Consider the following 22,453-nt stretch of genomic DNA (forward strand, 5'->3'; position numbering starts at 1 on the left):
CAAGTACCTTTCATTACTGGAATATTGTCAATGATTATGCTTCCGAACTTTTGATGGCAGAGAGTCTCGATTACTTTAATAATAGTACCAGCAACAACTGCAGCATTTTGAATTATGCCTGATGTGTTGATTGAAGTATAAAAAAAAGGTTTTGTATTTGGTGCGTTGATACAAAAGTTTACTATAAGATCACCACCAATTTTTGTATAACCATCACTGACAAGCATTAAATTTTTAAATGATTCGAGAATTTCTTTCAATTTAGCGGAGCATTCTGCGTACTTTTTATCAAGAAGCGAACCTAACAGCGTTTTGGCGTATGGTATTAATGATGCATACAATGGATTTAGTGCTTTGATCAAATACTTAAAAGCTTTAGATTTAACTAGGGTTCAGCGGTTTTTCAAAACCGGTTAAAAAAAACTGGTTTGTCAAATAAATTTGACACATTTAAAAACCAATTTTTAAATTACAAAAATCGGTTTTCTATTTTTTAACATTTTAATAATATATTGTTGTTATACAATAACATTTTGTTAAGTTAGTTAAGTAAGATGTTTCCTTTGTGTATTTACACGCAGCTTTAACTTTTTTCCTGAGGTAGATGAGGATTTCCATTTTATTTTTGCAAAATGTTACATAATGATAACCCAATAGAAACAGTTGCTTGTCTAAAAACACACGAATGTCATCACAAAGTTTTAGAGAAAGTTTTGTCAAAATGTATTTATATATAAGGTTATATTTTGTTTATGTATTTATATATGTAATAATTTAATACGTTTATGTATTAACAATATATATAATACTATTATGATATTTATATCTATTTATATGTAATATTGTAGTTTTTAATTACATATATTTTTTATACCAAGTTTTTTTATTTTACAAACTAGATTTTTGGAATTTTTAAACTATAATATTAAAGTATTCTTTATACTATACTTTATAAGTAACTAGTTTCCCTTGATTAGTTTTATTGTATTATTATAGTTGTATTTGTATTATTAAGCATTTTGTTTATGCTATGGTAATAAGCTCATATCAACATGGTAGTATAATTTTGAGTTACAATTAAAAAGGGTAAGACAAGGTATATGGTTCTATCATAAACCATTTTCAAAAATATTTATTCAATAATTTAACTTCATTTTCAGATAATAAAAAACAATGAATAAGTTAGAAGTTTGGAATAGTTTTAAAAAGTCTGGGATAGAAATAACAATCTGCAAATAATGTATGAAAATGTTCATCAAAGGTTCATCAACAACCAATCTACGTAATCACTTAAAATCAGTTTATAAAATAGCAAATAAAAATAATTCAGAAACGGTTAGCGAAGAAGATACTGGTCCTTCATCTTTTTCAAAAGAAAAAAGTAATATTTTAAATTTTATGAAAGTAAAAAGGAGTAGTTTAAAAGAAATCATATCAAAACTTGCGGCAATGGTTGGGCTTTCTATAAATAGTAGGGATGTACCCAAATTCCGGACGGAATTTGTGTCTTTTAGATCAATTCCCTTTTGGCTGGAACTAAAAATTTCTTTTTGCTTTTTTTTTTTTATGACATGTGACACAGGCTGTGTAAATAAATCAAAAAATCATTATCCTACAGAGCAATGAAGAACTATATAGGTAAACCTAGGTAAAAAATACAAATGTAATTTTGGCAAAAGTATTTGCAGTACTACTATTTCTGAAAATAAAATTTTAAAATTTTATTTGCAATAATAGCAGTTCTACAAATAAAATTTTTATTATTTATTTTTTTTTTTTAAATAAATTTTTAATTGCAGCCAGAAGCGAATTGATCTAAAAGACAGAAATTCTGGCCGGAATTCCAGTGCATCCCTAATAAATAGCATTATGAAAAGTTCATTCATACGAGTCTCTTCAACAAAGATGTTATTCATTACCAAAGAAAAACTCTAGAGTAATGAATCTCATTCATGTATTTTATGACAAAGTCAAACTTGAAACTATTAGTATTATCAAAAAGTTTATAATATTCGTGCTTTAATATTCTTGCCAATAACATTTTTTATAGATATTTTTAACATTAACTTATGTACATATATGCTTAATAAAATAAATATTTTTAATTTTAGATTATTTGAATAATTAAAGCTATAATGCAAATTGACAAAGTTGGTATTAGATTGTTAATTGAGACTTTTTGTCGTAATCAAAAGTCTCCATCTGATGCTCACAAATTCATAACTACTGCCTGGGGTGAGGATGCAACTTCCATTCAAACAGTATACAAGTACTACCAAAAGTATTCTACATCAAACATAAGTGATTATAGTCAGTTTTCAGATGAATCAAGGTCAGCTAGACCCAGTACCTGAACAACTATAGATAACATTGAGATCATTCAACAACTGCTTGATGAAGACAAATTTTTAACAATAGAGCAAATTTATGATGTCGTAAAATTTCTTTTGGTTCAGTTTATTCAATAATCACCGAAAAATTGATAAAAAGATCAATTTGTTCACAATGGATCCCATATGGCCTCACCCCAGCAAATCAACAAAATCGGGTTGAACTTGCGCATAAATTTCTGACCATCCTACGAGATGAATTGAATGTTCAACAACGCCTAATTGTTGTGGATGAGAAGTGAATTTACCACAGATCGATCGGGTGCAAACGCAGTAATTGCAGTTGGACTTCAAAGGACGAAGAAGCTCCGAAACGTATCAGAAGATCACATTTGATGCAAAAAGTATGGCGATTTGCGTATCTCATTTGATGGCAAAGCCTATGTTGAGGTACTTCCAAATGGACAATCAGTCAATTCAGAAGTGGACATGCTTTTCCTATCAAATATGCATTTTAATTTTGTCAACAAAGGCTTGAAAAAACTAACATGGAACACAATGCTTCTTCAGCACGATAATACCAGGCCACATGTGTCTGCTGCAGTCAGAGACTTTCTTGCTGAGAAAAAAGTCACCTGTGTCATTTAACCTCCATATAGTCCCAACTTTAACTTGTTGGACAGACATGCTTTCACTTCATTTAAATTTTATCGCAAGGATTTGGATTTTCAGACAAAGGAACAGGTTCAAGAAGCCATGGAGACAAACTTAAGGTCACATTCACATGATCATATGCAACAGTAACTGGAAAAACTGAAAACAGATTTAAATGAGATTATTTTGAAGCAAGGCAAACTTCAATCCAAAATCAAACAAAAATCTTCAAAAACTTACTGCCATCAATTGGTATTTTATAGAGTTGAGAGAGGGTTATAACAAGTAACCTCCTCATTTGCAGTGACCTTCTCAGTCTTGGGGAGGTGAATTAACTAAAAAAAATAAAAAAAACATTTCCAACCCAGCAAAAAAATCTAGCATACTTCCTTTAGCTTCTAAAATTGACATAACTAAATTGTCTGAAAGGTTATTGCTTACAATATTTCAAAATTCTATTATGAACACCAATTCAGATCAATAAGAAATAGAAAAAACTAGTCATCAGAGTAAAGCTGAAAGAAGTCATGGAAAATTCAATCAATAAGTTTCTTGAAGAGCCTGCAGAAAACCTCACTAACCCAAGGACACTGAAAGCTGAGTTTTCATTATTTGAGGCAATGCATAAAAGAACAAAAAACTTTGTTAAGATTTGTTAATTGATGCACTTTAAACTATCAAACTGAGCTCAGTACCTAGTGAATGCATATTTTCAATTGAAGGCTATTTTGTGTCCAAAATTAGAACAAGGCTTAGCCACCTTTCAGTGGACATATTATACTTTTTTGAATCCGATTTCCTGAGGAAAAATTATGATAAGTGAAATAAATACAATATACAAATTAAGTATTTCTTGTTATTCAATTTTTATAAAAAAAAAAAATTTCGAAAACCAGTTTATTTGGAAGTTTGGAATTCGAAAACCGGTTTTTCAAAAAGTCAGTTTTTGTCCAAACTAGATTCAACGAGATGAAGAGATATTCCAGTTCAAAAAAAGAAATATGCTAATTTCATATTGATTTCTTTTTTTGATTCTTCAAGATTTATCACATCTTTATCGATTACTTTATGAGATTTATTGACTACTTTGCATGTTTCAGATGAGATTATGGTGTCGCTGTTGAAGTTGATTGATGATTTGGCTTTTCGTTTTGCAAACAAACGTTTCTCAGCTTCACTAGCATTTGGACATGATGTTCATTTATGTGTTGCGATGCGATCTTTTGCCCATTGAACTGTCTTTTGGCAGGCAATGCAAGTTCCAGTTCTCTTCACTGTATCAAGATTTTGCAAATATCTATTTATTGCAAAATTTTCCATTAAAGCACTTTTAAAATTAATAATTTTTAAATTAATAATTTAAAGTTATTAACTAGAAGAGTGTGTTAATTAAAGAGATTTAATAGTGGAATTAAAAGTTGTTTACTTTTAATTCCACTATTAAAAATGATGATTTTTTTATTTCAAAAGCACATTAATTCAAAATTTCATGAAAGTTAAAAATTAAAATTTGCTTTTTTGTCTTTCTATCAAAACAATTTTTTGTCTTTAGTCAAAACAATTTAACAGTTTTTAATGATTTGAAATTAAAAAAAAATTATGCACATAATTATATGCACAAATTATCAGCTAATATCTACACATGCGAATTTTTCCAAACCCTAATATATATATAAATATATATAAGAGGTGTACCTTCCAGTTTTTCCCGGTTGCCCTGTGGGCGACTTAAATAGTTTATAATTCTTACTTGAGTCATTCATATGATAATTAGTAGTTTCGGTATAATCATTTTTTTGGGTGAAAATATTTAAGAAAAAAAATTTAAACGTCTGAATACAAAAATACAACTAATAAGAAATGGTTTAATTAAAAGTAAATTAACAAATAAAAAAAAGTGAAATTTTAAAAGTTGTTAAAAAATATTGTTAAGTAGCTTTAGTTACAAAGAGATATTGGTGAAGAAATAACTTTAAATACTACTTTAAAAGATTGTCATTTGTGTTGTAGCCAATATCTGTTTCGTGTCGTTTCTTTTTGTCAAGCTTATCATAGGTTTAAAAAAGGCAGAGAAAAAAAATGAAAGTCATAATCGCAAAGAAACATTTTATAAAAAGAAAAATATTCTATTATTCTCTCTCAGTTTACAATCAAATTTAAATAAGTTGAATGTTTAAAACATGTTTTTATTGTAATTCATTATACTAATTGATCCTCCATTAATTATGCAACGCTAAATTTCACTAATAAACAAAGCAAAAAAAGATCCAAAGTTTTTCCTCGCAGAGCATTAATTTTAATAAAAAATCAAAATAGCTCATAAAGTATAATGAAAATTGCCACGTAAAAGAGCTGAAGATCTCCTACTATTTTTTAAAATAAGTTTAGCTTGCACAATTTATGGACGATCTTTAAGACTTCTTTTTTTTTTTTAAATTACCAAGTGCATTATTAAATGCATTTTAATAATGTTTTTTCCCATGCATCCTAAGAATGTTTTTTATTACATTAATTTATTTTGACAAAATTAAAATAAAACGTTATTTTACTAATGAAAAAAGAGATCAGTGTTATTAATGATTCAATTGCCCATTCACGTGATTCAAAATGTGATAAAAATGTTTAAAAATTATACATTAGCATTTGGAATTAAAAGAAAATTTAATTTTAAAACTCACTTTATATTGTGAAGAAATATGCTTCAAAATGCAAGAACAACATTTAAAAAAACAGTACAGTCGCACTTTGAAATATTAAATCTCTTCTTTTTATTATGTTTAATAAAATTATATTGCGCACTGTATTGTATTCATTATTAAAGTGTTTACTACTTTAAATGCTTCTTAAAGGTTTCTTTTAAAGAATCACTATAAATAAAAAATCTTCATGAATAAAAATAAAATCTTCATAGTTCAAAATACAGTATATATTAATTATATTAATAAATATTCTTTTGTAAGTAAAAATCTGTATGGTCATCCTGCCTTGCTACTGACATGCATTTTTTTTTAATTTCAGTAGCCCTTTGAGAAAACGAATCACCCCATGACACTGAATGACAATGAGGGTGCACCCCTGTGTATGTATATATATATATATATATATATATACATATATATATATATACATATATATATATATATATATATATATGTAAATATATATATATATACACACACATATATATATATATATATATATATATATATATATATATATATATATATATATATATATATATATATATATATATATATATATATATATTTCCTATGTGCACCCTATACTAACCTTAAAATATCTCTGAAAATGTTGAATCTGCACAAAAATAAAGATTTGGAGTATTTGTAGTGAGGTAGTATTGCTATAATTCAAAATAAGGTGTAGAGCGCAGTCAATGAGAGCTATTGCAAGAATATATCTCTGAACAGTAGCATCAGTGTAGGTATCACACTCCCCAAAATATCATTTTTTATAGTGTGCAGGTATTATTTGATACTGTTACTTTATATAACCTTATTTCGTTTTGATATAATGACTAATAATACACTATTATATACAGGGTGTTAGCTAGCCCAATGGTGCCGCGTATAACGCGGAATTCCTAATGGGCTTAAAACTCCCAAAAGTTATTTCTGGCTAACGCCCTGATATACCCTTTTTTTCAGCAAGACATTTATTGACACAATAGCACAGTGGTTCAGTGCACTGCATCACATTGTATTGCATAAAAAATAAATATGCATAACAAATTTATTATTATAATATATTTATGTAAAAAATTTATTATTATAATATATATATATATATATATATATATATATATATATATATATATATATATATACATATATATATATATATATATATATATATATATATATATATATATATATATATATATAATAATAATAAATTTGTATATATATATATATATACAATATAATAATAAATATATATATTATAATAATAAAGTTTTATACATATTATAATATATATAATATATTATAATATGTATAAAACTTTATAAGGTGCAATGTTTTTAAAATGATGGGATTTTGATAAAATGAAAAGATAATTAAAGAATTACAATGTGGTTTTATTTATAGCATCTTAAAAAGTTGAACACACCTCTCACAAGTTATTTTTAAAAATACAATAAAGCTAAGATTGCTTTTGATGAGTGAAAAAGGCAGCAAAGGAGACCATGGTAGCAAACTCAAATTAAAACCTTATTCAGTTGATAGACCAGTCATATTTATTTTAGAGAACATAACTGTAGCTTATATTTAAGAATAAAAAACCACAACACATTAGCATTAAAAAATTAATTATACTGTTTATTTGAAGTCGATGAAAAATCTTTATGCAGTGTAGATATTAAATGTGATTGAACTGAAATAAATAATTCTTTTGAAAACTCAGTGTTGTTGAGCAAAACCTGTGACAGTGGGTGCAAAGAGTCACTTTGTAAAAACCTAAACAAAAAAAAAAACAAAAAAAGTTTTATACAAATTAGTTAAGCATACACAGCATTAAAAAAAATTTTTTTTACCAAGATTCTTTAAGATAAGCAATGTTCAAGATAAGCCAACATATATTTTTGATTGGACTAAATTTAAAGAAATCAATATTTATATCATCATAATCAAACTCAAGTAAAACTTTATGCATTAGTAGTGTAGTGGTAGAAATGAGAAATGTCATTCCAGAAAATAACTATGGTAAAAATAAAGTATAAAAATAAGTATGAAACACAATAGAAAGAACTATGATCAACATGTTCAATAAATAATTATATATATATGTATATATATATATATATATATATATATATATATATATATATATATATATATATATATATATATAAATTAATAAAACATCCTAGGTTTTATACTATTTATTATCAAAAGTGATTTTTCAGCTTATATAGCAAGAGCCATTATCAAACCAAACTAACTGTGAAAATAATTTATATTATTTGCACATATTATTGATGACAACTTTTTTGCTTATATAAATACAGCAAAGCATTGCTGATATAAATACAGTTATTTCAGAAAAATAAGTAAAAAACAAAGAATAATCAAAACAATGATTGTTGTCTTAACTTAAACCCTTACTTGACAAAGTAGCACTACCATGTGTGACACTTTATCAAGTAAGGGTTTGAGTTAAGTAAGTACCATCTTCCTAAATAACCAATTTATAAATGTATTAGGGTGTCTTAAAAAACAACATTCTTGAAAAATATATGCTGCCACCCCCTTAATGTGTTCTAAATGAAAAAAAAAACAATGGCTTTAAAAAATATTTGAGTAAAAAATATTTGTAGGGTCACTCAAGATCTTTGAACATAAAACAAGCTCCTAATACTATCAAAAAAAAGTTCTTCAAAAGTATGTCATGTTGGCTCTCAAATGAAGCGAAATCATTTGAAAATTTCAAAAATGATAATTATATTATAAAAACTTATTGCCAAAAATGCACTTTTTTTTTTTAATCCAAGATACTTTATTTTTTATTCTATTAAATCTAACATATTTATTTTTATATAATATAGTTATCATTTTTTTAAATTTCACATAATTTCGCTTCATTTGAGATCCAACATAACACTTTTGAAGAACTTTTTTTAAAATATAAGGAACTAGTTATATGTTCAAGAGTCTTGAGGGGTCCATTAAAAATATTTTTTATTCAAAAATTTTATAAAACCAATTTTTTTTATCTTATAGAACACATTGAGGGGGTGGAAGCATATATATATTTCAAAAATGTTGTTTTTTGGGACACCCTATTATGTACTAAGGCTCTCACAGGTCTCCATTTTAGCATGACACCATATTGCTTAGCTAAGTACACAAAAATATGTGTGTATGTTTGTGTAAGGGGTGAATTAAGTGATTGCAAATTGTAATATCTGGAAATGCTTCTAGTCTATAAATTTTTAGTTTTTTAAAAACCATAAACACTGATTTAATCACAAAATTCGATAGTTGTTATTCAATGAAAAATATTTGTGCATTGATCTTGAAATTATGATAAATATTCTCATTATAAAACTATATTTTATTACTGTTATTGTTATTATTAATAATTATTATTAAAGAGCCATTTTCTGATAAAACCAAGCAAAAGTACTGTTGGCTCAAAAGTGATATTCTTTAATCGCGCTTAACTTTATATACAGTAATGCTGATAGGGTAAAAAAGAAGCATACAAATTTTTTTTTTTCAAAATGTTTATAGTTCTTGAGTTATGGTCTGTCAAACTTTTGGCCTTTTTATACTTGAAAAGTTATTATCGGAGTTTTGTAATTTTTAAACTAAGTTTAAGACAATGAGACAACTGCATTCTAAGTTTCTCTTCATAAAATGCAAGTGTAGGTAGAACTTTAAAAAAAAATCTGAGGACAATATCCTTTGTCTGAAAATAATAGGCTGAAATCACACATTTTTAAATTTGGGGCCTACTTTAAACACATTTGTCTTGGAACCTAAAAGGTACCGGCAATGTATCTTTTTTTTATCCTTTTTGGAAAGAGTATCTCATTGTAATTTGAATGATCAAAAAAAATTGAGAGGATATTTTTTACAAAAAAAATTTATGAGTCATCAAACTGTCAAAAAATGTTTCAACTAGTGTTCAAATATCAGCCATTATGGGAAATGGGAAAGGTCCCAAGATTGAAGGTACAGATTTTATATTACTCCATATTACAATTTGTTTAATGCAAAAAAAAAAAAAACTTAGGGGGTAAAATTGCTTTGTTGAAACAAAGCAATTTTACCCCCTAAGTGGTCTTCTCCATAAGCTTTCTTCTTATGGTGTATCTGGTAACATTTTTAAGATTATTGAATCATTCCCTTCCAATTGTAGTATAAAAGTTCTCGATGGACAGCACTCTTCTTCTTATTCTGTAACTTTAGGGGTTCCTCAAGGTTCTATCCTTGGCCCTATACTCTTTTTAATTTACATTAACGATCTTCCAGGCATTCTCGCATCTATCATGGCATTGTTTGCTGATGATACTACCATTTATTCTTGTCGTGATATGAAGCCAACACTCTCTGATTGCTTGGAGGGGGCATTTGAGCTTGAAAAGGATCTCACTTCTGCTATAGCATGGGGCTCACAGTGGCTGGTAATGAACTCGATGAGTCATCCACTCTTCATCTTCTAGGATTAACTCTTACTTCCAGTCTTTCTTGGAAACCATATACCAAATCAGTTGCAAAATTAGCATCTGCTAAGGTTGCATCTCTTTATCGAGCTCAACACTTTCTTACTTCGAATTCTATTCTCTATAAATCTCAAATCCGGCCTTGTATGGAATACTGTTGTCATATCTGGGGCGGATTTACTAATGATGGCTTTTTTCTTTTAGACAAGGTGCAAAAATGCATTGTAAACATTGTTGGACCTGCTCTTGCAGCAAACCTCCAACTATTATCACATTGTCGTAATGTTGCTTATCTTTCTCTTTTCTACAAATACTATAATCCGCACTGCTCTAAAGAGCTAGCGTCTCTTGTGCCATCTAAAATTCATTCTTGTGTTACTCGCCATTCAATAAAGTCTCATCCTTTTTCTGTGATTGTTCCTGTGTGCTCCAAAAACTTTTATTTGTCTAGTTTTTTTCCCTGAACATCAGTTCTTTGGAATTCGCTTCCTTCATCTTGCTTTCCTGATTCATATAATTTTCAATCTTTTAAGTCGTCTATCAATCGTTATCTTGTTCTACAATCTTCATCTTTTCTCTTCCAGAAACAACCAACTTTGATTAGTGGTTGCTTGCAGCTTTGTTGGAAGCGAAGATGTTTAAAAAAAAAGAAAAAAAAGAAGCATATTTTTCTGAAGATAATTTGAAAAATAGTTTGAAAAATTGGATTATCATTTGACAAAAGTAAACTTAACTTAAATTTTAGTAACACAATCGATATGACAAAAACTTTTCAAATTCTTTATTTGCTAATAGGAAGAAAAATATAAATATTTATACAAACATTTGTACAAATATTTGTAATTATAAAATAATATTAAGATATATGTCGAGAGCAGTTAGAAAATTTATTACTTTGATATGCTGTCTCTTATATATAATTCTAGCTCTTCTGTATAGAATGATCAAATTGGCTCAGAGCAAAAGTGAAACAAATTTAGTGATCCATCTTCGCAAAATTTTTGCTTTATGTTGTCTTTAAAAACTCATATTTTCTTGTCAGTGTCACTTTATGGGTGTGTTAAAAACATCTGCAGATCAAAATTGACATTAGAATATTCTTGTTTAACTCCATCGCCAACTGCATAGTATCGCCACATTGTCATATAGCTATGAAAGAAACTCATACGAATGATACTGACTTATTTTAGCTATTTCGTTCCACTCAACTTCCTTTTGCCCTTTATAGTGGCAACACCAACAGCAGAATTTTTCATCCCGTGGCTGTAATGTAAAGCAGTATAAATGTCCTCTCCACACATCAAATAGCTACCAGCATCAACAAAGCTACGAATCAATGACTTTGCTCTGGCAGCTTCTCTGTCACACTGATCCTTGCAACAACAAGGTTCGTTATAATCGTAGCGCTTATGCTGTATTTGGTTATTTTTGCACAACATAAAAAGAGCTTCTATTATAAAGTTGCCATGGTACAATGAAGCATTGTCAGATTTTCCAAAGAGTTTATTAACACCGGAATGGTCATGCTTAAACTTCGGACGAGCTAATTGGTCAATTAATAGTGTTTCCAATAAACCTTGCTCACACCTATAAAGAATTGTAAAATACACCTTTTTCTGTAAAATGTAGTTTTTCTTAGTGAAGAAAATGTCTACATGCAGTGACATCCCCTTTTTTCCAAATATGCCTTTTGACATTCTTGAATTTAGATGGTAGAACTTTTTGACAATAGTCTTTCAACCAAAATCCAGATCCTTCATCAAGACTTTCAAAAACAAAAACTTTGGCTTTTTTATGTTGACAAGCGTGCATTAAATGTTTTTTATAACCAATGATATCTTTTTCAGCAATTTCAGTATCATAAATAGTATCCTCGTCAGCTGAATTATTTGATGTTAATCTTTTTAGTTCAACTAAGGATTTGCTTAAATTTTCACACTCATGACAAATCTTATCATTAGGTGCTATTGAAATCTGTTGCAATTGTTTGTCAGTTAAGTCACTCATAGCAAATATTGGGCAGTGGGAGATTGCCACAAATTGCTACCTGATAAAGGAGAGTAATTCTTACTTCAGCAAACTTTATTATAAAATACAATTGTATGACTCATTTTCATTGTCAAAACTTTACAAGATATTTTATATGCATCATTTGAGTCAAATTTAATTTTTGTGACTCCATATACAACATCTTTAAGAAGGCTGCTGTTAAATATGAAATCAAGGAAATGTTTTGCTTTTTTCTGGTCTAGTCTATTTTGCGTAATTTCTTTTTCGACAGGAATAGTTATACCTATGTTAGCATACTTCATTTTTCGTACCTGGTCTATCTTGAATTTGAAGCATCAAAAAACTTTCATAAGTAACTTCTTAGTAAATTTTTCATGTTCAATCAAACACAGAACAATATGTTTACCCATAGAGCCACTTTCTTCATGAATTTCAACCAATTTTTTAGATCATCAGGTACTGCATCATTGTCTGAAGTTTCCAAAGATTTAAAGCAATTGAGATAAAGTCTTCACTCTGATCTGGGGCAACAGCTTCAGTGAACCTCTTTGCAAGCTGTACCTTAACTCATTCAAATTTTCTTCATAAATTCTTTTTGGTCCCATTGCTGAGGTCAGATATCTTTTTATTCTTTATCTGAAAGTGAAAAAGACTTATGTGGAGTGCTTCTGATAAGTTGTTACCAGTAGATGTAGCACCTTCAACCTTTTCTCCAGAGAGTAAAATTTTTTTAGGCTCAAAATCAAATCTTCAACTTCAAAGTATTCAACTAACTCTTCGTTAGTGGCAGTACTTGTTTTAGTTTAAATTAGAATGTGCTCTGACTTTAAGTGATTGTGACAAAATACGGAACCTACTGGAACATTTTTGTTGTAATGTTTTGAAACATTTGTTGACATATTTATCAAAATGCTTCTTACAGCAGATGATTTTTTACCAACACTTAATTCATGCATTGGTTGACAGCATCTACTTGGAGGTAACCAGCCAATACTTTGAATGTTAACAAAAATCAAAATTTGAAATATTTATTTTAAAGGTTTAGTAATTCAATTTTCTTTTTTTTATTGAAATACTGTTGTGAACAAATTTTTACCGAGGTTAAATCTATGGTAAGGACATATATAGTCATTATCAGAAATTGATATGTACCCTTGGTTTTGTAGAAGTGACTTTGTGACTTTTGAGGGAATTAAACAATGATCGTTTTACACTACTATATGATGCTAGCGGAGTTTTTCTTTACAACTGCTAAGATCATTTCTTACTTTAATTTTTACAAAGTGTGCTTTGACATCCTAAGTAAGATCTTGTATCTTGAATAACCTTTTTTCATTAACGCAAGGATATGGTACACACTTGACATCAACTGTGCAAACATTTTCAACAACAACCTCTAGCTCTGACATATTTTTGAAATATATTTAGCATAAAATGCTCATTCTCTGTTCTGAATAATTCAGAAGTAAATGTTCAATAAATCATACTAAATAACTGTAAACTAAGAAATGAGCCTAACAATAATTAATAAACATAAATATTCAATAAACATAAAATTAAAAATGTTTACTGGAAAAAAAAAATTTTCAAGTCTACAATTATAAAAAAAAATCAGATTTAGCATCATTTTGACATAAAGTTATTTCAACAATGCAATATTAACCCCTAAGTTTGTTTTTTTTTTGCATTAAAAGAATTGTAATATGGAGTACTAAAAATCTATACATTTAACTTTCGAACCTTTCCTATTTCCCATTATGGCTGATTTTTGAACGCTTGTTAAAACATTTTTTGACAGTTTGATGACGCATAAGTTTTTTTGTAAAAAATATCCTCTCGGTTTCTTTGTTTTTTTATTTATAATACTTGAATTACCTAATGTTTAAACAAAGAATAGATTAAATTATGTTTTGACTGTTATTATTTTTGCAGTCGTAAATTTAAAATTTTGTTTCCCCATAAATTTTCCCATATGATAAACTGACTCTAACATTAAAACAGTGTTCAAAGCTTTTTATGGGAATTACAAAACTGAGGATTTGAAGTCCAGAAACATTTTAAGACATCACAATTTGCAATAACTTAAATTTTGTTGTGTGTGTGTATGCATACGTGTATGTATTTTATATAAGAATGCACACAACTTTGTACACAAATTGTTTGTGCTCTGTTTTCATGATTAGTCACACAACAGCTAATATTACTCTTTTAAATCTATCATTTAACTTCTTTAAATTTTAAATTACATTTTTATTTCACACATAAACAAGAATAAAAAATAAGCACAAGAAAATTGATTTTTACCATTTAAGAGCACTTGATGTCACACAAGAAGTTAATACCAAACTGTCACAAAGGTGACCAGCAACCACCAAGCATAACAAGCATTCACAACATTGGCGACTGATATAATCATTCGTATTGCCAACATTTTTTAATAAAAACACAATACTTGCGCAATCCTTAAAATAACAACTTTTTAATAAGCAACACTAAAAACTATATGCTAAACTTATTTCTTGGGAATATAAAAAAACTATATTACTAAACAAAGTAAAACCATAAATTAAAGATTTAAGTTTCTTTTTTTTTGTTGTTGCTTAAACTAGATTTATTTATACACCTAGTATAAATATTTAAAACCAATAACAATTAATAAACAAGCTTACTGATAAATTAACAGAAGTTATCTTTCCATTTTTTTTAAAGTAATCTTCAGCTTTCATATATAGTTGCATTATAGCCTAAAATATATGTATATACAATTCTTCAAAAAAGAGTTTAAAAAACAACCTTAAAGTAGTGCTTTTAAATAAATAGCAAAGCTTAATTCATTTACTTAATTAAAAATAAAAAAAGTTGTTTTTTCAGTTTGTTTAATATCAACACCTTTGACTATTAAATTTTATTTTTCAAAGGTTGAGCAAAATCTTAAATAGTTTTAATTACAAAATAGATGTAGGATGATTTAATTTTCAACAATAATTCCTTATTAATATTCACTTTGCTTCAGCACCTCATATATATATCCTAAAAAATTTTACTAAGTCTAGTATGCTGTTTTCTATAGGAAAACATTATGCTAGACTTTGTCAAGCATTATTAATATGCTCAGAGCCCATTTTTGATATGCAAATAAACCTATTAGATATTAATATCATTAATTTAGCAGTAGAACAAGAAAAAAATTATGATAAAGTTGTACAATTTAAGATGAGACTGAAAATAAAAAGTATTATCAACACTGATGCAAGCACTATGCTGCAGATTTTTATGAAACAGCATAATGTACTCTGTTACTTGTATAAAATAATATAATAATCCCGTTACCTAACTGTTTTAATATATCTTTTACTAATATTCATGGTCTGCGAAGCAACCTTCCATCAGTCCAATCTTATCTCTTGCAAAACTTACCAGACTTGCTTGCTCTTAGTGAGACTAATTTGAATTCTGCTATTCCTTCTTCTCATCTTAATGTTGTTGGAAATATCCTTTGATTCCCAAAGACTCCAAGAGTCACATGCTTGTCTTGAGGGAATACATACACATCAATTCACCTATTTGTTGTGAAATCAGGTTAGAATTCTTCGAGCATTCTTTTATGTGCTTCCGCTTAGCACCTCTTCACTCTATCACCTTTCTCTTTGTTTTTTATCGTTCTCTTTCTTCCAAAGACTGCACTTTTATAGATATAATTTCTGATCAAATTGACCATGCTCTCAATTTACCCCTTTATCTCTTACTCAGAGAGTTAACTTTGTGACTCGTTTTCCTGACAACCTTAATCATTTACCTTGACTCATTGATTTATGTCTGGTCTCTAATCCTAGCTTGTGTTCAATTTCTCCTTTTTCTTCTTTAGGTGATTCTAACCATGCAGTGATCTCTTTAAATCTTTCATCTTGTACTTCCTTTTCGCCCTATCATTGCACTACTTACTACTATCCTAAAGCTGACTGGGACTTTTCTTTATGTTCTTTGAATGATGCCTTTTCCCTCTCGCTTGAAAAATGTGCCACCATCATAACCTCCTGGATTCATGCAGGAGTGAAAGCTTTTACTCCTTGTCAATTCCAAGTCAAGCCTCATTCCACTCCATAGTATTCTCTTGTGCAGCTGCTATATCTAATTGTAATCATTTTTTTCATCTTTTTCAAAAGCACAACTCTCTTGAGAACAAACAACTATTTATTATTGCAAAAAATCAATGTAAAAAGGTGCTGTCAGATGTTTAACTCTCCATTATTCTCAGTTCATTAAACCTCGTATCTTATCTCAGAAGTTAGGCTCTAGAGACTTTTGCAAAATCAAACAAGCAATGGTAGATCCAACATTCCATCTCTCATTCATGGGACTGATTTTACTAATTCTCTTAAGGATAAGGCAGGACTATCTGTAAAGAACTTTTCTTCAAATTTGAATCTTAGGGCCATTCTCTTCCTTCCTTTCCAACTAAACAGGTTAACCAATTGTTAGACATTCAAATTACTCAAGCTTCAGTTGTTTAAGTAATATCTCAATTAAACTCTTCTATGGCTTGTGGTCCAGACAACATTCCTGTCATAGTCTTACAAAAGTGTTCTACAGAACTCTCTTCAATTCTCTCTAAATTATTTAATAAATGCCTGACTGAGTTTTGTTTTGTTTTCTGATGGAAAATGGCATCTGCTGTTCCAATTTTCAAAAGCTCTTGTGATCATTCTGACCCTTTCAATTATCATCTGATCAGTCTTTCTGTTATTAGCAAGGTTTTTGATCAACAAATTTCTCACATCCCATTTTGAGTCAAATAACTTACTGTCAGACAATTAATACGGTTTTCAATTCTCTCACTCTACGGCTGACTTGCTAACTGCTATGATTGAAAAATTCAATTGTGCATTAGATCAAGGCAGAGAGACCTAGGACTAATGTTCTTGATATATTTAAGACTTTTGACAAAGTTGGGCATGCTTGTTTTCTCCATAAGCTTGTTTCATTTGATGTATCTGGGAAAGTTTTTGAGATTATCAAATCTTTTCTTTCTAACTGCTTTATTAAAGTCATCCTCAAAGGCAAACACTCTATTTTATTTCCAGTAACTTCTAGTCAAGGTTCTATCCTTAGTCCTGTTTTATTTCTTATCTACATTAATGATCTTCATGACAACCTTAAATCTAAAGAAGCTCTTTTTGTTGATGACTCAACTTTATACTCCTGTCTTGACAAAAAGTCTTTTCAATTGCTAAGAACAGGCAGTCGATCTCAAATCTGATTTCCTTTCTGTAACAGATTAGGGCTCACAGTGGCTTGTAAATTTTAACTTCAACAAAACTCAGTTATTTACTGCAAACAACTATCACAGTACTGTCAATATTCCTATATTGATGAAAGTCCTCTTTTTAACGTCTACTTGGATTATCATTTACTACTGGCCTTTCATAGAAACCATATATACAATCAATTGCTAAATTAGCAACTGCTAAGGTTGCTATTCGTTGTCGTGCTCATCATTTTCTCTCTCCTGATTCCATTCTCTACCTTTACAAATCTCTTATTCATCCCTGTATGGAATACTGTTGTCATATTTAGGCTGGTTCTTCTAATGATGATGTTCTTTCTCTTCTAGACAAGGTTCAAAAACGCATTATAAACGTAGTTGGACCCGCTCTATCTGGTGAGCTTGAGTCTCTTTCCCATTGTCATAAAGTTGCATCTCTTTCTCTTCTCTACAAATACTATTATTGTTCCATCAACTAAAACTCATTCTCGCTTGACTCATCAACAAAGTCTCATTCTATTACTGCATCTGTCCCTGCATACTCTAAAAACTTTTATTTGTCTAGTTCAATTTCCCACACCTCAACCCTTTGGAACTCTCTCCCATCTTCATGTTTTCCTGACGCATACAATTTTTAACTGTTTAAGTCATCTGCCAACCGCTTCCTTGCTATATAACTCTATTCTTTTTTTTTAGTAACTCCCAACTTTATAGTGGTTGCTTGCAGCCTTGTTGGGAGTGAATCAAAACTTTTATCTGCCATTAAACAAGATGCTTTGTAGTGACTATAGTCTATTTTTAAATATGCATTTTATCTTTTAAATATTGATTCTTAACCTTTAAGAGTTGGCAAATAGCCTCTAAGTAGCCTCTTGTTGCAATAGCTTATTGTTATAATTTATTGCAAAAAATAAAGTTAATTGCTGTAGTTATGCAATAAAGTTATGTAATATTTAATTACCTTCTAGAGAATATTTGCTTATTATAAAAATGTATATAAATTGTAAAATAAAATATAATCACAGAGAGTTCAAAAAGTAATTATAGCCATCTGGATTACAAAGTATTTAGGCATTATAATATCTATGACAAAAATGATTGGAAAACTTGATAGATCTGGTGATGTGGCATTATGACTAAAAAAAGTTAAACTGGTCAAAGAACTACAAAAGATGGGGAATCTCTCTATATTTGATACTCAGATAATTTTGTTGTTTCTCAAAGGAAATAACTTTGCCTTCAAGTAAAGTCATGATTAATCAAAAATCTGTTCTGATTGGAAATTAGCGATCCTATAGAAGGGAAACAGGATGCTGAAAGGATTCACAACCAAGCAATGTTGTGGTTGATGGAAATAGCATGGCAATCAGATTTTCCTTTAAATATGATCAAGCCTTCTCAGAAAGCGTGTGCAGTTGCACGGTTTGTTTGTCCATGCATAAAATTATTTTTTAGACAACTTGAACTACATTTTTATATATTAAGCATTTTAAGAATTCGTTGCAAAACAAAGCTAAACATAACTACAGGAAAAAAAATCTGATATATAAAACAATCTATATAAAAAAGAATATTTCAAATAAATAAATAAGACAAATTTTAAAATTAAAAAAAGAATGTTTTTTTTTTCAAAACAAAATAAAAAAACAAAAAAAAAATTATTATACTGTTTTTGTTTTCTTTTTTCTTAGGGTGGTTTTTAGGAGCCTTTTAAAAAAATATTTTAAGTTTTTACAGACATTAATAAAGAAAAAATACAAGGGATCTTAAGAAAATTAACAAACTATACCTTCTTATGCAAAATTGGTGCTTATCACAGGTGTTAGCCAGCCTGATGGCACTGCTTATAACGCGGAATTCCCAAAGTTTCAAAAGATAAAATAAAAACCAAATATCAGGTTCAGATTTACTAGTATTATGCTAGTGTTATGCTAGATGCATAGAAAACATAATTAGTAAGCACGAAAAAGAAAGAAATTAGGTTGATCAAGAAAATTGTTTTTTTGTTTTAAAAAAAGTGTTGTCATTATCGAGTAAAATCATTCAAAAGTTAAAAGAACTTTTTAATTGACGTCCGTTAATCTCTAGTTTAGATTTTTTTTTTAATTTTTTTTTTTTTATTTGTTTAATATGTTTGTTTAATAATAAATTGTTTTATTTATTCTTATTATTCAAAAACTCTTTATTTACATTTTTAATGTTTATCTTAAGTTAGTAAAGTTAAAAAAATCTTTGCATATTAATGAATAACAAATATTATACTTAAAAATAACAAATTTTTTTCCTATAATAGACCCTGTGTCCCTATATGAAAATGTCTATATAATGCATGCATATAGTTTTATGTATAACTTTTTTTATTATATAATTATATTTATTTGTTAATAAGTATATGAGCATTTAGCTTATTAGGATTAAGTGTTGACTTCACACACAGAATGTCTGTGGTTCGAATCTCACCAAAGTCAATTTTTTAAAATTGTTTTTCTTTAAAACACCGCTAGTCATATATTTGCATTGCAACCATTTATTGTTTTTTCGTATATAAAATTCTTTTTGTTGTACGTTTATTAATGATACAAATCTCTTCATATTCAGATTTCTTATACCATTTAAGTCTTTCAGCGTATTTTCTAAATAAGGTGCCCACACATATATAAATAGTTTTTAGGCTTCAATTAGGCCATTCAGTTTACACATTTTTCACATAGCCTTTTTTCATTTCATATTTTCATTAATTGTTTCAAATTACCTATCTATTCTTGCAAATTTTTTATCCCTGATCCTTTGGCGCTTTGTAATTTTGGATACCTGTTCCTTTTAATATTAGACTCAGTGCATTTAGCTCTACCTGCCCTCTCCCTTTTGGTCTCCTATTTAATTGGAGAATAATTATTAATAACAATTTTTATTAACTGCTATTCAACTATTAATAATAATCGTTAATAATTGTTTATGTATATATCACCAATAACATAGTAAACCAAAAGGGAGGGTAAAAAAACAAAAAAAATTTGATATGAGGTGGGATTTGAACCACGGATATACTTATGAACAAATAAATATAATCATATAATAAAAAGTTTTAAATAAAAAGTATATGCATGCATTACATAAACATTTTTATATAGGAATAATATATGCTTATTACATTACAATTATACAAATATAATTACAAACAGTCAGCAATTATTATTTTCAATTTCCTCTTTCAAAAAAAAAAAAATGAATAAAAAATGGGAAACCCATTTTTTTTAATGTCGACTTAAAACTGTTATGTTTTGCTTTGCAAATTTTGTTGCTAAAATAACAATCACTCTAACGAAACAAAAATAAAAGCAGTACACAAACTATTTAAATATTAATTTTTTTATTAATTATTTAAATAAAACAAAGATTATTTTAAGTTCCTATTTTGTTAGCTCTGCTTTGTTTGTTTATAAAACTTAGTTTTTTGAGCAATGCCTAATATAAAAAAACTAGCAAACGACTGTGACCAAGTTGTCTAAAATGAAACACCCATGCGTGGAAATACAAGTCGAAAAAACGAAACTGCACATTTCTTGGGAAGACTTGCTTAGCAAATCCATTTTAGGTAAGTTGAAGTCACCAACAATAATAATCTGAGCACAAATTATAAATAATTGAAATCATAAATTCAAGGTAAGCAAAATCTGTTATTGTATAAAAGGTGCACGATAGCAAGTTATTAGACGGAGTTTCTGAGATCCAAAAATCATATCAACACAGATGATATCAAAATCAGTATCTGCTTGTTTAATCTATACTTATTCCACCTTAATGTCATTTCTACAGTACATTGCAACTCCTCCACCAATTTTTATACAGTCTTTGCGATAAATTGAGTAATCTTTTGGACGCAATAGCAATAGAAAGTTTATTATTAAAAATGTCTCACAAATCCAGGTTTCGGTGATGAACTTCATAATTTTCCTTTTCACTATCATATTTCATATTCATATCACAAGATGATTCCTGATTAATATTCATATCACAAGATAGTTACGTCATGAAGGAATACAGAACATTACCAAGGTATAGACCCAGTTACAAAACCTTATTTTCGAGAGAGAAAGTAGGAAATTTAAAACAAGGAAAATGAAGTTCCTAGGATATATGAACTCTGTGATAGCTCTCAGAGAGGCTGATTCCATCAACAGCTGGAAAATGTCAAAGTATTGACAGTGCCATAATGCGCATGGATGGTGTCCTTGTTTGTACTTTTGGTGTGCATTGCCAAGGCCACATTTAAAGTCCTTTGTTACGGCTTAGAGTTTATTAATAGTAATGAGGCAATTGCTTGGGCTATTAAACAGTGTTCTGAGTACCATCTATGCTTTGAGTCAAGTTCTTTATAAACCACAATAAACCATCCTAATCACCAAGTTCTCTAAACCTATCATTCACTAATACTTGTGATCTTTGAAATAACTTTTCTTCTGTTAAGTCTTGTCTCTAAAGTTCACCAGACCTACTTGCTCTTTGTGAGACTAATTTGAGTTCATCTTGTAATCTTAGTGTTGATGGTTATCTTCCTTTAATCCATAAAGACTCCATTGACATTGGTAAGAATTCACCCATTTGTCGTGAAACTAGATTTGAATCCACAGACTATTCTTTCATATGCTTTGGTTTAACACCACTTCACTCTATCGTTATCTCTTTGTTCTATATCGTTCTCCTTCATCTCAAGACTGCACTCTATTTGATGTTATTTCTGATCATATTGACCTAGCCCTCTCTCTTTATCCATCAGCCTATATTGTTGTTGTGGGTGACTTTAATGCTCATCACACAGAATGGCTTGGCTCTATTCTGCAGGCATTAAAGCCCACAACTTTTGCCTTTCTCAATCCTTAACTCAAATAGTCAACTTTCCAACTCGCTTTCCAGACAAGCCGAATCATCTACCTTCTCTACTCGACTTATGTCTTCTTTCTAGTCCTAGCCACTGCTCAGTTTCTCCACATTCATCCTTAGGTGCTT

General features: G+C 28.8%; 1 protein-coding gene across 8 annotated transcripts in view; it reads right to left on the reverse strand.

The window, feature by feature from the left end:
- LOC101240561 (focadhesin) overlaps window positions 1–22,453 on the reverse strand; it is a 105,932-nt gene that overhangs the window by 52,044 nt on the left and 31,435 nt on the right. For 7 of the 8 annotated variants that reach the window (XM_065793525.1, XM_065793522.1, XM_065793526.1 and 4 more), the window contains 4 exons: window positions 14,853–14,927; window positions 14,488–14,645; window positions 7,540–7,596; window positions 7,322–7,462 (listed from right to left, as the gene is read on the reverse strand). In XM_065793525.1, the coding sequence (XP_065649597.1) occupies window positions 7,322–7,462; window positions 7,540–7,596; window positions 14,488–14,645; window positions 14,853–14,927 (431 nt within the window). Of the gene's footprint in view, window positions 1–7,321; window positions 7,463–7,539; window positions 7,597–14,487; window positions 14,646–14,852; window positions 14,928–19,235; window positions 19,380–22,453 lie in introns of those variants that run through there. The other variant, XM_065793528.1, reaches the window with a different exon arrangement.

This window comes from Hydra vulgaris, chromosome 03 (genome assembly GCF_038396675.1).
Source record: "Hydra vulgaris chromosome 03, alternate assembly HydraT2T_AEP".
Classification (NCBI taxonomy): domain Eukaryota; kingdom Metazoa; phylum Cnidaria; class Hydrozoa; order Anthoathecata; family Hydridae; genus Hydra; species Hydra vulgaris.